General features: G+C 36.7%; 1 protein-coding gene across 1 annotated transcript; it reads left to right on the forward strand.

The window, feature by feature from the left end:
* The first annotated feature begins 902 nt into the window (after positions 1-902).
* LOC121413869 (arginyl-tRNA--protein transferase 1-like) lies at positions 903-14,898 on the forward strand. The gene is made up of 9 exons (XM_041606846.1): positions 903-1,386; positions 3,618-3,681; positions 4,278-4,726; positions 5,146-5,360; positions 6,078-6,206; positions 8,142-8,356; positions 9,118-9,217; positions 11,456-11,573; positions 13,407-14,898. The coding sequence occupies exons 1-9, from the start codon at positions 1,299-1,301 to the stop codon at positions 13,577-13,579; spliced, it is 1,551 nt and encodes a 516-aa protein (XP_041462780.1). The 5' UTR covers positions 903-1,298; the 3' UTR covers positions 13,580-14,898.
* Positions 14,899-15,999: the final 1,101 nt, after the last annotated feature.

The following is a 15,999-nucleotide window of genomic DNA, read 5'->3' on the forward strand; positions in this document are numbered from 1 at the left end:
TGGGCCCCTAGCTCCCCGGGCCCCTCCCCCTCCAAGGGAAAATGAGCATAGGGGAGATTGGGGTAATCCCGAACACCTTAATATCTCCAGGGGAGGTGAGGTTCTGCTGTCACGGCATAATAGCCGTAGCACAGAATGTTGTCTGACTTCCCATCATGCACGGATCTGTTGACTGGTCCGTGACTGGTCTCTTCCGATTAAAGAATAATCGGGAAAAATGCATATGACAGATTTTTTTTTACGTTTCCTTCATTGAAGAGTGGGGTAATCCCGAACATCTCAATATCTCCTAGGAGAGGTGAGGTTCTGCTGTCACGACATAGGCCTAATAGCCGTAACACAGAGTGTTGTCTGACTTCCCATGCAGGGATCTGTGTTTTTTTTTTAAACAATTACCTAGTTAGCAATAATGCAGATAGCATTTCCATTTATTTGAAAGCAGGATAAAAGAGCATTGTAGATTAAATGCCTTACTCAAGGGCATAGGTGCCGTGGCCGGGGATCGAACCCCGTGTTAAGCCAAGCGCCTTAGGACCACTCGGCCACGGCACCTCCACTATTTTTTTTTTTAAAGTGCACACCTAGTTACCAATAATGCAGATAGCATTTCCATTTATTTGAAAGCAGGATAATTTAAGAGCATTGTACATTAAATGCCTTGCTCACGGGCATAGGTGCCGGTGCCGGGGATCGAACTCCGGACTTTCCATGTATAGCCAGGCGCCTTAGACCACTTGACCACGGTACCTCCTCTATTGACTTGTCTCTTCCGATTAAAATCGATAAGAATCCAAATTACGTATTTGTACTTGTTTAAGTTTCTACGAATGGCGTTCGCGATTACCCCGTGTCCCGGAAGTGCGGGGTAATCCCGAAAATTTGCGTAATGTACTATAAATTCTAAAGGGATGCCTGATGTTGAATAAAGACGTTGTTAGAGTTAATATATGGTGTGTTTTATCAAATTATGTACTAGTTTTGGAATAAGGCTCACTTTGATTCTTGCTATCGCTCTGATCAGAAAGGTGTTCGTTATTACCCCCACTTTCCCTATAAACATATCTACACATCTCTTTGAGCTAGCTTTAATATTTTGGAGGTACCATAACAATAGTTTGCAAGATAAAACTGCTGGCTAGTTTTAAAGAATTATATGCGGAACTTAACTAGCTAGACGAAACTAAGTTAGGCTAATTGCCGAGAAGAGTACGGCTCAGTCCTGTGGCTTAATCCGGTTCTATAACTGTTTCCCGAGGAATCTATCATCCATATAGGAAGTGGCATTTTCTAAAGCTGTAATGCAACACTCAATTGTGGAATATCTTTCGGAACATGAAGGCTACAGATGTGGATATTGCGGATCGCCTGACTCAAACTTTTCGCATGGTACGAAGATTGCAGTGGTAGTGTAGCGAGCTATGGACCAGCGTCGAGGGCCGGCCGAGAGAGCCGACGTTGAGCGGAGTTTGCTAGCTCGCGGAGCAGGGCTCGTACCGGCCGACTTCAAGCAAATTTCCCCATCTGAAATTGTTCTCAAATGCCGCATATAGCAATGCAATTATAGCAAATCCCTCAAATCAAATTTCAAGGTCAATGATAAACGGGGGGTATACGGTACCCACTGCTTTTGTGAATATTATCGGGAACGGCACGGCTGTATTCCAAATTTCCAGCTTCGATCTCGACGTGACAACGTCATCAAAAAATCAATGAATCTTTTGAATCCTCAGTTCGCTTTGCAGTAATTTTTATATAGACTGAAGTTAGGGTTTAAACATTTGCCTGCGGTAATTTGTTCGCTGTATGTTTTGGTCGCTAAATATTTGGTTCAGTTCATATCAAAATGATGGCCAAGTCAAGTTGCCAAGTGAAGTGATGTCTAACAGATTTTAAATGATGACGTCGAGATAGAAGCCGAAATACAGCCTTTCCCAATAGTACTGATATTTTGAAAAGTGATTGGCATATCGCATATTGTTTACTGACCTTGAAATGTGACTGAGAGACTAGACAGCTGGCAGCCGTCTGTTTCGAGGAGTTTTTTAACATTTTTAAATTTTTTTTATTTCTCCTCATACACAGACGGCTCACTATCGTGCAGCCACCATTAGGGGACTTGCAATGCAAAATCCCCCTGTCGGGGCTCTTCAATTTTTGTCTTTAATGAATCAAAATTTTGAAAATTATTGCGACCAAAATGCAAATTAATATTCCCTTTTGGCATTAATTGCCAAAAAACGGAGAAAAATCAAGTTAAAAGGAACAAAAACAGTGACTTACCTCGGCTGTCACGCAAATTCACTTCCCGTTTTATCCGATCTTATCCGATCTTAAGTACATAATCATATGGCCATTGAGTCCCCTGTACAGATCGCGCTAGAACTTCGGTCTCTGTATTTGGTGAGTGAAGCCAACGGAGTTCAGCTAAACAACCAAAATAACAGAGACCGAAGCTTTTGGTCTACTGAGAGACTTGCCATGACATTCGGTGCTAAATGCAGTTTTGCACTGGCTGACTGAGTTGAGCAAATTTCCCCACAAGAAATCATTTGCAAATGCCATGGCAAGTCTCTCTCAGGCTCAGCTCAATCACATTTCAAATACCCACTGCTTTTTCTGAATATCGCAATCAGAAATGGCTGTATTTTGGCTCGATCTTGATGATTGGCAAATTCTCATTCAGATATCACTTCCCTTGGCATCCTTTTCTTCTCCATAGTTTTATATGCCTGTGGCAGCTTACAAGTTTATTCGTCGTATATTCGCATGATTTTGGTCACTAACTTTAGCTCATATCAAAATTATGGAAAAGGCAAGTGAAGTGATGTCTGAAAATGTTAATGAGGTCGGGATTGAAGGCAGAATATAGCTGCTCCTGATCGCGATATGCTAAAAAGTGGTGGGAATATTGACCTTTAAAATGTGATTGAATTGCTTTGACATTAACAAACATTTTGCTCAAAGTCGGCATGTGTGAAACTGCATTAGGTCTAGTACATGTACCGCAGCAATTTAGAGGCAATTTCATGCAGGAGGGGGGGGGGGGCTATTTCTGTCAATCCACAACTATTTCACCTGTTGTGCCAAGTTAATGAATAATTGGAACTCTACCAGGAAAATGCAGGACTATGATCTACATTTATCGTTATGACTTGTGCAAATTTTTTCATTTTTTTTGTTTCATGTCGTAACTTTCTTATCTTTCATCTGATTTGATGAAACTTCCTGTATTATATGCTTATTTGATTTATCTCTTTTATTCAAATTAACTTTTTGCTGGGTAGACTTGCCCTTAGATTGTTTTTTTATTACTGGTTCAATGAGATAGGCATACCCATGAATCAAAGACTTTCAAAGTGTGTAGTATGTTGCTTCCATGTTTGAAAGAGTGCAAGCTTAAAGCTGTGGACACTACATGTAGGTGCATTCAGTGAATAATTACTAAGCCTATTCTAAGGGTTTCCTAATTGAAATCTTTATATGTCTCAGTAGACTTTGTTATTGACCTTGCAATAAACAGATTTTTAGTACATGTAAGACCTCTTGGAGGTCTATGCACCCGACACCAATCTGGCATTCTGAATATTAATGTCGAATATGTTTTGTTGATTTGATAGGAATGTGGGCTCACAACCTAACATGTCAGGATTACCAGGATCTTATTGATAGAGGTTGGAGAAGGTAAGAATGTCTTTAAGACCAGTGTGAACCGTCTGCACCAGGGCTCCATTTTATAAAATAGTTGTTATGATAGAAACTCTTGCTAAAAAGGCAACTTTCATTAAAAAAACAAAACATAAGGAACATGCAATTTGACAAAATTTTGCGCTTCCCATTGTTCCAGCCAAGAGTTAGGCTATGGCCCAAGTTGAAATGGACTTCAGAATATGTACTACAGATTACTAATTACTGGTAAATTGATCATTGTTTACAACTTGGTAAACTAGGACAACTCTTCATCATATGATGGTAAAATTAGGCACAGAAGATAAGTAAAAAATATAAAAAACAGCATACGAGAATTAAGTAATTTGATTGTTACTGAAATTAGGACAGTGCAGTGAAATTTAAAAAAAAGGAGCCCGTTTCAAAAAATAAATTTATGAATTTTAGTTGAATTTAAATGCTGCTATATCAGGAATTTTTTAAATACATTCTGTAATGCTTTGGCTTTGCAATTCTTAAAGTAAATGCACTTTTCACAACTAGAAGTGCTACTTTCTCCATAGGAATTTATATGGACAGTCTACTAAAATGTTCCTTCATTGAATTTACAGAAGTGGTAAATATGTCTACAAGCCTACTATGGATAAGATGTGCTGTCCACAGTACACCATCAGATGCCATGCACCCTCGTTGAAGTTGAAGAAATCACAGAAAAAAGTTCTGAAAAGGGCGACCAAATTCTTCACCACCGGAGAAAAGCCAGGAGGGGAGGGAGTGGTACAGCATGACGGGGAAGATGCCCCTGGAGGGGTGCATCCAATGCCCCCTTTGCATCAGGAGCTTCCACAGATACCCATGGAGGATATATCAAAGATACAAGGAGGAGTTCAAGAGTCAGAGGGTGAGGCCAGAGTAGCGAAAGGTCGGTCAGATGTCAAAGGTCAGTTAGATGTCATAGTTCCATCGGAGCATGGAGGAATAGAAGGAGAAAGAGCAGGGACGAGTGATGAAAGTCCTGCAACTGTCTCTATAGAGAAGCAGAAGAGGATACCTAAACCAGGTAAAAGCATAATCATTACATCATCATTTCAAATTGAAGAGATTCTTCCCAAACACTTATCTACATTTTTTCTTTTTCTTTTCTTCCTCCTATTTCTTTCCCAACTTCTTTATTATATTTGTTTCTTGAATATTCAGAAAATATTCTATTTATTTCTACAGTCAGACGTTATTCTTCATGGACCTCCTGTATAGGACCACTTGCCGTCAAGATCACAATTTTGGTTTCCATTTTCCCATTGAAACATGTTTTACCTGAAATTATCCCTATAGACTGCTGCTCAAAAAACACTACTTTTCTTGTCTCACTTGTGCAATCTTTATACACAGGTTTTGTTACAGGTTTATGTTACAATTTTACTGTAACAAAAAGATAACTTGAGGTTCTATTGATTTCAAATCTTTGTAAACTTATTTTAGGCTTAGGTGCAGACCCAACCAAACCACCATGCAAGAAATCAAAACTATTACGGCTAGAAAAGCGCCAAGAGAGGCTGAAGCAGAAGGCTAATACAGAGAGTTCTGAAGCCAACATTAGACCAAGTAATTCATCTAAGCATGAGAATTCACCAAAATCACTGGAGGAGTTTATAGTAGATGCTATACCTGGCCAGGATCCTAAACATCGCCTGGAGGTAATCATTGATGCATGATCGGGGGGGGGGGGGGGGCAATTGTAGTAAGGTGTTTTAATTAAGTTAGAAAATTCCCCCCCCCCCATCTCCTTGGTAAACCAGTATCTGCCCCTGCCTGCTAAAGTGTGAATATTATTATGGGCAGAATTACAGGTATCTGGTAAAGTATTTTAACAAGTTTTAACATTTTGAGATTCTGCTTAGTTTCAGAAAACAGTAACATAACAGGTGTACATATCAAGAAGCTAGTGATGTTACACATTCATTATTTTTTTTAAATTTCATTTTGTGAACTTTGAAATATTTTCATATGAAAAAGCACTCCCATATTCAATCACCATGTTACATAATAATGTTTCAATGTAATTAATGTAGTCATCCAAAATATATAAGATTTCCTTTTTCTAAAAAGCACTAATAGTTTCCGACTTTCCTTATTTGAAATTAACAATTACTGTGAAAATTTATTTCATTACTTTTTGGATAGCTATAATGAATATCTGCTTTGCACATATTTATTATGTAGAAGGATGCAGTTTTTTTTTCATTAATTATGCTGTGTTGTATTGAAGAGAAAGCATGGAGGACGTGGCTGTATGGAGTGAATTATAATTTTCATGAAATTAATTAAAGAATGAAAGACTCCTCATTATTTCCGTAAGAAGGATGCATTGCCTCAGAAGTGTAAAATCCCTTTCTTTTCTGTGTTTTGATTAGATCAAACTGGTTCGATCTAATCCAATGTCGGATGATTTTAAGCGAACACTTGAAGAAAGTCATCGGGTCTACACAAAATATCAGATGTGCATCCACAATGATGCAGAGACCAAGTGCAATCTCAGACAGGTAATTCATATCTGCAGTGAACGTAAGGTATCTTCTATTTAAACAAAAAAAAGGAAAATCATTAGGTAACGGTCTAACTCCCCAGCCTTCCTCCATGCTCTCTCTTCAATCAGGATTATCATAACCCCCTCTCCTTTCACTCTCTGTTGCCCCCTATCTCTCTCTTGCTTTCTCTCCCTTTTCTTCCTTCCGCTCCCTTTTCTTCCTCCCTCTACCCTTTTCACTTGCCTCTCTCTTTTCTCTGTCTTTCATTTCTCTTAGTCTCCTCCCCTTTTCCCTTGCCTTCTCCAATTTGCTCTCCCCCTTCCCTTCTCGTCCAGTTTCTCTTCTCCCTTTTCCATTTCTCTTTCCTCTCTTGTGTTCTCTCTTTCATTCTTTCCGTTCCTTTCTCTCTCCCAGTTTCTTTCACCATTTTCCCGTTCTCTTTCTCCCTTTCCCTTTCTCCTTTCCAAGAAATATCAGTCCTTATGTACTGATCAGCAGTACATTGTTTTTGTATATATCACATTTGACCTTTGACCTCTAGATCAAATTGATTCGCACAAATCCACCAAGTCAAGAATACTTAAATACAGAGAAGGAGAGCCACAAGGTTTATGAGAAATATCAGACCTTTGTGCACAATGATCCCCCGGATGAGTGTGCTCTCTTTGAAGTAAGTGGGCTATTCCATTTTTCCAAGTTAAAGGTCCTATCTCACCAAAGGAGATGTCTCAGAGACAACAGTCGTGGCACCATCTCCAACATAAAGTTTCCTTTGGTCTAACCAAGGAAAAGCACTTGCTAACACAGTCACCCGGATGTTGCTCCAACATCTTGGAGACTTATCTTAGTTGCAGCGACTGCTCGGAAAGATCTCTGAGACGTGGCTACATTTAAGAAAAGTCTTGAGCTGTTGCACCAGCTACATGTACTTGGAGACTTATCAGCAACATCATTGTACCTGTCAGGCAAAGTGCTTGTCACCTTGTCTGAAGGGTGTCTTAGAGAAGTCTTTGAGACATAGGAGAGACATCTTCCTGGTGAGATCAAAGAAACTTTTCTGTTTGAGACGTCTCCTATGGCGAGATACATCTTAAAGTGTCAATTTTTATTGTCAATATTTATTTTCTTTGCAAGATGTGTAGACTGTTTAATTTGCTCACAGATACTGATCTGTATTATGCAATGTAATATTACATGTCATATCCTTTGATTTTATTTATATTAAATTCCCCTGTTGTTAATGAGTGTGACTTGTCATGAACTATAGACATGTTAGGATGTTTAAAGCTGTAAAAGAAATCTGTCATTGACTGCATTATGTGTACTAGTATATTAAAGCTTACTACAGAGCCTACTTTATTTATAATCCAGTTTTAAACAATATTTATATGAACATGAAAAGAACCAAACTCTCTAGAGCTCTGAATTGTTGAAAACATCTTCAGCCAGAATTTATGTCTAAACCAGGCTTACCTGCTTACTACACATTCCAATACTAACATTTTCAGTTTTTAGCTTAGATTCATTTTCTTTGATAAATAAATGAATTCATAATTAGCAAAATAAATCAATAATGGAATTATAAGTCTGAAATTACTTCATGTTTATGACACTTCATAAAGAGTGTATTTAAATATTCTTCTGAACTACCATAAAAACAAGGAAATTTGCAACTCTGTGAGCTTAGCAGCCAAACACAAACTTTGAATAGTTGCAACACTTGGTGCTATTATCACACACAAAAAGTAATATATTATTGTACTGCACTTGTAATGAATTGCATGATACGACAGTAGCACAGTGCAACTATCACTGAATCAATTTGTGTTGGGTGGCCGAGTTTACTAGAATAAGCGGGCCAAATTCCTGTTTCTGTGATACTATTACATTAATGAATTATCTATTTCTCTGTTTCTCTTTCTTTCTGTTTCTCCCTTTCTCCATCTCCAGTACAAGCGTTTCTTGGTAGATTCACCCCTTGTTGAACAGTACTCGGATGACAGCCCTGAATGCGGCTATGGATCCTTCCATCAACATTACGTCCTTGATGGTAAAATCATTGCCGTCGGTGTCATTGATATACTACCGACGTGCGTATCATCGGTCTACTTCTACTACGATCCTGAGTACAGACACCTCACATTGGGTACCTACTCAGCACTAAGGTTTGTGGGCAAATTATTCTTTAAATCAAGTAAATATGATCAGAAAAAAAAATTGAAGAAAAAATTGCAAGAGCATCGGGTATTTCATTTACAGTTGCTTCTTATTCCCATTCGATTTCTGTAATTCAAATACATGTATTCCTGTAATTCAAATACATGTATTCCTGTAACTGCCACTTTTATGATCTCTACTTGGAAAATCGATGCCTGGCCAGCTTGCATGCAAATTCAAAGATGCATTATGTTCCATTGAGAAAAGAAAACCGAAGTTTAATTTGAACTGCAGAGTTTGGTTTTATGATCTGCCCATGTGTCCATGTAAGACCTGTCAAAATATGTTCGGCATATTTTTGCCTCTAGATTGTTAATCATTCATCTTGATTACAGATAAAATTATAAAACAAAAATCTGTGCTTGCATGTTCATGAATTTCTAATTATTTCTAATTATTAAGTATTGAAATTATTAGTAATGATAATAATATTAACATAAGGTGTTTATATTGTTATATCTTCCTTGTTGAAAATGTTCCTCTATTACCCAGTCTAAGCTGAACTTACAGTGTATATTGAGTATGTGACATCGCTATAATGGATAAAAAATGCGTATTATGATCTTTTGTTGATAGTTATTGATATTGGTAAGAAATTTTTAGGGCAATATGGACAGAAAATGTTCTTAACGATAATGGCCCAAATTTACTTATTGATAACTATTTATGAATTTTCTGATTTTTTTTTTTTTTCATTTTTCCATTCCAGGGAACTAGCTTTTACAAGATTACTGAATGTGACTGCTCCATCATTAGAGTACTACTATATGGGCTTCTATGTGCATTCATGTAGAAAAATGAGGTACAAGGTAAGACATCTTAAAGGTAAATGCTAGTTTTGGTAACGATATCAAAATGAGTTCGTACAGAATCCAATGAAATGACCACCAAAGTGTCTGTTTGTATAAATAAAACGCATGTGCCAAAGGATTCTGGAAGACATTGTGTAATTGCTGAGAAATCAGCAAATAAGCACAGGATTCGGGTAGAGCGTTGGGCCCGACGCTCTAAGCAATAATTACACATTGTCCCACGTGCGCTTATCTGTGTTGGGGATCTTCGGTGTGAACATTTTTCAGCGTAGATTTCAAGATTTCACAAAGTTCAGTTGATATAACTGTACCAGATCTAGATCCTCGATGATATACTGACAATTAAGCCTTGTTTTACAGACTTTCTCATGAAATCAGTGTTTACTGCAACTACTGGAATTTCTCTTTAAACAACAATGGCCCGAAATCATGAAGGAGGTTTTGAAAACCCACGGTTGAGTTCATGGTTAGTGCTGATTTCCTGTGTAAATTACGCTTATTTTACCGCGTATATTAAAAAATGTCTAATGCTGATGCACGCTTTTGTCACAGTGCGCCAAATTGATGCCTGTTGCCATGGTTGTCCATTCATGAGTCCACTGTCTTGAAGTAATGTGTCCACTCTTCAAACATTGAACTCATATATAAAATAGCGTATCCAACCATGGAAATAGGCATCAATTTGGCGCACTATGATAAAATCGTGCGTCAGCATTGGATATTTCTTACACATGCGCCCGATACGCGCTAAATTAAGCGTAATTCATACAGGAAATCTGCATAAACCATTTATTCAACCGTGGGTTTTCAAAACCACCTTTGTGAATTCGGGCCTTAAAGTTTGAAATTGATCATGAATATGAAGTTCAGAGACAACTTTACTGCTTAAGATTCTAGCAATAAGTCACATTAGTTATTAAGTCCCCATTATATCTGTCTGATCTAATTACTGAATATGTCCCGCAAAGAAATCTCCGCTCCTCTAGCCAGAATTTATCAACTGTACCAACGTTTAAAGCATGTTCCTTTGGGGATTGTGTCTTTCAGTCAGCAGCACCTGCACCATGGAATAAATTACCTAATCATCTGAGGGCCATTACTTATACTTCCACCTTCCTCAAAACGTTAAAAGCATATTTTTTCTCATGTTAGATTATTTGGCTTAGGAAAGGTATGTTACAATGTTAATTTGTTAAATTTCCATCTAGTATTTTTGTCTTTTTATTCTATACTGGTATTAGACTAAATTCCTTTTATGTAAAGTGCATAGAGATTCTGTATTATGTGATATGTAAGCATCTAATATTATTATATTATTTAAACAATGGCTAAATGACAATTAAGATATTGTTGCCAGGGATTAATTTTGCTTTACAAATTTGAATGGCATTTTTGGTCATGAGAGAAAAACCCTCAACTAAGTAATACAGTTGTATGTAAAAACATGCTATACAAAAGACTTTATGCATAGTAGTCTTTCAAAAATGTGGAGCAAATCGCGATGCGATACCAGGAAAATTATTCCCTGGTCCCTATATCTTATACAGCAATGGTTAAAATGACAAAGCACCATGTTGATCAATGGTCACAGTGGTCATTATACACCTAAAAATATCTCTTTCTCACCATAACTGAAGAACCATTTGAGCAATCACTTTCAAACGTGGCTCTTTAATATATGTGATTGATGATGATATGACTTGATTTTGGGGTCACATAAAGCTCCCAGAGGTCATTATTTGAAAAAAAAGTTAAGGGAGGTGGATTATATTCTTGATCTGGCATTGGCGGATATTAAATATACTTGGACGCAAATAACAGACCAGTAAAGATGGGTTTAGAACACTATATACAGAGGTTTATTAGGTTAGCTTACGACATCTTGGTAGTAGTGGTCCTGTGTGATCACGTAGTATAGTCTAGACTTGGAGACCTTTATCAGTTATCATCACAGTGGAGGCATACATTTCATCTGTTTGCAGGTAGGAATCCATGAGGTTCTAAAGAGCAAATCTATGTAGATATGGTGAAGTGTCATTTTTCTTTATTTGTGATAGGAAACTGAATCGAGTTTCATGTAAGGCTTTATCACTTGAGCATTTTTAGCGTGTTGCTGATTATTGCAGCACCAAATCTAAAATTGGCCAATGATGGAGTTTTGTCCACCTGATTGTCGTTCCTCAATAAGCACTGTGATTCCCATCCCAATATGATGTGTCTTTTCTTCTTCTACAGGGTCAGTTTTACCCTTCTTATTTACTATGTCCCGAGGCTTACACCTTCCTACCCATTGAGGACTGTTTACCAAAGCTGGATGTGAACAAGTACTCGCGCTTTGCATCGGAAAATGAATGTAAGCTAATCAAAATACAGGGACAGACTCTGGACTTACCGCAGGGGGGAAGTGGTGTACACTTTAATTTTTTTTAATTCACAAGAAAAAAAAGGTCCTCAAAGGGGGGGTTCCTTTTTGCCCCTCCCCTCTCAGATCCCTCAAGAGGGGGATGCACATTTAAAAAACAGATTGACGTACAAAATAAATTACGATAATAAAATTTAAAAAGATCACTGGTCACAGAGAGCATTTTTGTGTAGGTTTTTGTTCTATATAAGTAAACCATGAAGGAGGGGGGGGGATTCTTTCATAAAGTTTTTGTCTCACCTGCGAAGCAAAGTGAGACTATAGGCGCCGCTTTTCCAACAACGGCGGCGGCGGCGTCAACATCAAATCTTAACCTGAGGTTAAGTTTTTGAAATGACATCATAACTTAGAAAGTATATGGACCTAGTTCTTGAAACTTGGCCATAAGGTTAATCAAGTATTACTGAACATCCTATTAGAGTTTCATGTCACATGCCAAGGTCAAAGGTCATTTAGGGTCAATGAACTTAGACCATGTTGGAGGAATCAACATCGAAATCTTAACCTGAGGTTAAGTTTTTGAAATGTCATCATAACTTAGAAAATATATGGACCTAGTTCATGAAACTTGGACATTAGGTTAATCAAGTATCACTGAACATCCTACATGAGTTTCACGTCACATGACCAAGGTCAAAGGTCATTTAGGGTCAATGAACTTTGGCCGAATTGGGGATATCTGTTGAATTCCCATCACAACTTTGAAAGTTTATGGATCTGATTCATGAAACTTGGACACAATAGTAATCAAGCATCACTGAAAATTTTGTGCAAGTTTCAGGTCTCATGATTAAGGTCAAAGGTCATTTAGGGTCAATGAACTTTTGCCGAATCGGGGGTATCCGTTGAATTACCATCATAACTTTGAAAGTTTATTGGTCTAGTTCATTAAACTTGGACATTAGAGTAATCAAGTATCACTGAACATCCTGTGCGCGTTTCAGGTCACATGACCAAGGTCAAAGGTCAATGAACTTTGGCCGAATTTGGTGTATCTGTTGAATTACCATCATAACTTTGAAAGTTTATGGATCTGATTCATGAAACTTGTACATAAGAGTAATCAAGTATCACTGAACATCCTGTTCGAGTTTCAGGTCACATGATCAAGGTCAAAGGTCATGTAAGGTCAATGAACTTTGGCCATGTTGGGGTTTTTTGTTGAATAACCATCATATCTCTGTAAGTTTATTGGTCTAGTTCATAAAAAGTGGACATAAGAGTAACCATGTATCACTGAACATCTTGTGCGAGTTAGAGTAGTATTCAAAGTCAGCACTGCTGCTATATTGAACCGCGTGATGCAGGTGAGACGGCCAGAGGCATTCCACTTGTTCTTATTCACACCTTGTGGTCTGTACTTTGATGCCAAATCAGATGCTCAGTCTTGTGAAAATTTTACAGTTCCTCTGTTGTTAATCACTCAGTGATTGTAATTGGTAACTTCTTGACTGTAATTAGAGAGAAATGAACTGAAAAAAAACCATGTCATTTTGAGTGCAGTATATTGTGCCATTCCTAAATGAAAGCTCTTTAACTTTGCATAATCTTAGCATTCTCTAAATTGGCAATCCAATGAAATATCTATTTAACATTCAGATTGGCCTTTTGGATGAATTATTATGATTATTATTCATGCTGTTATATATCCATATTTTTCTCTATTAAAACAGTGGAAGTAGATTAACTATCACCTTAGGAATAAAATTACTACTTGTAGCCGTATAATTGTTACAATTTCAATAATTTTGTATATTATCCCAGCTGATGCGGCAGTTAGCCTTGAAGAGGTATTGGTACTACACAAACACATCGCCATGCCGTACCCGGTCTACAAGCAATACCGCCCTCAAGCAGCAGACGAAGAAGAAGTCAAGGAATATGCACAGATGGCTGGCAAGAAGTGTGTAGGACAGATGCTGCTTTACAGAAACTGAACCAGTACATTTCTACTTATGCAGTGTCTGTATGGTAACAACATTTGTAATATCTATTCTACCTTAACTGTTTTTGATGCTTGACACGTTTGTAAGCTTTTAATTGAAATAAGGTTTAACACCAAATCCACCCTACTTACAGATGGTCTGAACAACTAGAGACAAATTGAAGGAGCACTTAAAACACTTAAAAACTTGTCAAAATCTGATGTAATGTGCAGGGATGCTGCTTTTCAGACTAAAGTTTGATTTCAGACTAACGATGCTCATTTTCAGCTATTAAAACCACCTTTTCTGTGTACAGAGTGACTCAGTTTAGATGATTTTCAGACTTTCTTACCAATTTTAACTGTACATGTATGTGGCATCTCTGAAAATAAGGATGCTAGAACACAAACGTTTTACTACTTTTTTTCACTTGGGGGAATGGCACAGGTTTCTTATTTCACATCCCAATTTGATGAAATTTTCAGTGTTGTGCTTGCTTGACATCTCTTTATTTCTTCAAATCCAATATATATATTTAGGTTGATTGGCCTTTAACAAATGAGGAGTGTTGTTTCTTAGTACCTAACATGACATTTACAGAAAGTATTTTGAATTTAAAGTAGGTATATTTAATATCTAGAAATTTAAAAAAGATAGGAAAGTCATCTTTCAGTGGTTTTATTTGATATGAAAGCCTTGTATATGTACAAAAAAATCATGGATCATTAGTTTTTAAGTCCTATCATAGGGAAAGACTTGGTTATGAGGAATAATGTCCAATCAACAAATGTGTACACATTGACTTAGTTTTGAACCAAGGCACTATTACATGACCTTAAGCATGACTATGAACACCACGGATATTGTAAGTAAAGCTATCCATTGTAAAATGAAAAGTATGAAACATATTTGTCATTGCCATGAAATAACTAATAAAAATATGAACCAAAAACATAGATCGATTAGGTAAAAGTGAAACAAAAGGAACACAAGTGTAACACTCTCTTGATAATGCTGTCTGACTGGCAAGTTTTGATAGTTTTTTAACTGATATTTTTAAGTCCAACAAATGATGAAGCAGGTGCAAAAACACAGGTCAAATATATTGTAAACTCACCTCTAGGTAAGGATGGTGAACAGAGTATGTAGGTTGAATATTCTGCAAGATGATTACATGAACATTAAACAAATTTATCATTGTATCATACATATATCATATACAGGATAAAACATGATCAGTATGGACCTGATGCAAGAGGATAAAAATGAATATAAAAATGGCATATGATTATTAAATATATATTAAAAAAAACAATTCAAATTACATTCATTACAGAGTACAAAATAATGATAAAATAAACTAACAGACCCAACATTGCATACATTGTATGAATGGGAAGATGACGCAGAAACAAATCGTGCTCCTTCCCACTTTTTAGCAATTTCCACTCCAAATTTGCTCGGATAATGTCTTCTATGGGTCTTTTCAAGTACTTTCAAACTTGATCTATTTTCATGCTATACACAAAGCGGTGAAATACTCTAGCATTGGAGCTCACAATGTAATTTTGATATTCCTTACACATTCATAGTGTAGTCCAGTATCATTCTCACTGGAAAAAAATAATTTCCTTTACATGTTAACCATTTGACATATAAATTCGACTGAAATACATAAGTTACTGATCAGTAAAACTCATTTTACAATACCATAATGTAATTTTGTCCTGAACTGTTAGTTCAAATAAAACATATCATATCAGATCAATTCAAGCTTGTGCATGTCAGCATTATTTTCATCATTGCATTCAAATTTCCCCTATATGGGAGTTCGCGCTTATCTCTCTTCTAAATCTTTCAACACCTTGATTTATGTTCTCTCTGAACATTTTGGATAATCATGCATTGACTATAACAGTGACATATAAGAGATGAAAGATCATCAATACTAAATCCTGTTGTAATTGAACTAACTTTATGATTCTTCTAACTGAATTAATTCATAGCGATGTATAGAAAATCAGTTATCAATTTTGCTTTGTAATATACACTAATATGCTAACAAAAATCATGTTGGAATTCTATCAGTTCATACAACATGAAATATTTTTAAGTAAGTGAATTATAAATGTAGCATACATATTTTTTTTCTTTTTAACTCAAATATGATTATACACACATCACGAAAAAGTACGGAAAAGTGGTCTGACTTACCAGAGCCATCCAAATATCAGATAGAAGCAAAAGAAATATTATACATGAACATGAAACATCAATAGAAATGAACATCAAAATAAATAAACATAGAGAAAGAAATTGTCCTCAGTCTGAACACAGTCTAATTTACAGTCAATGAATCTGTCATGGTCTTCCTTCTGTTCACTCAGTCTTGGCATTAACATGGTTAAGATTATTGAAGTATAACAATAGTT

Source organism: Lytechinus variegatus, chromosome 4 (genome assembly GCF_018143015.1).
Source record: "Lytechinus variegatus isolate NC3 chromosome 4, Lvar_3.0, whole genome shotgun sequence".
Classification (NCBI taxonomy): domain Eukaryota; kingdom Metazoa; phylum Echinodermata; class Echinoidea; order Temnopleuroida; family Toxopneustidae; genus Lytechinus; species Lytechinus variegatus.

Excerpts from the sequence above, each read along its gene's own strand:
- LOC121413869 (XM_041606846.1), top strand. The coding sequence starts at position 1,299 with ATGCAACACTCAATTGTGGAATATCTTTCGGAACATGAAGGCTACAGA. Across the intron at positions 6,207-8,141 it reads CCAAGTGCAATCTCAGACAG|TACAAGCGTTTCTTGGTAGA; the intron begins GTAATTCATATC and ends CTCCATCTCCAG. Across the intron at positions 8,357-9,117 it reads GGTACCTACTCAGCACTAAG|GGAACTAGCTTTTACAAGAT; the intron begins GTTTGTGGGCAA and ends TTTCCATTCCAG.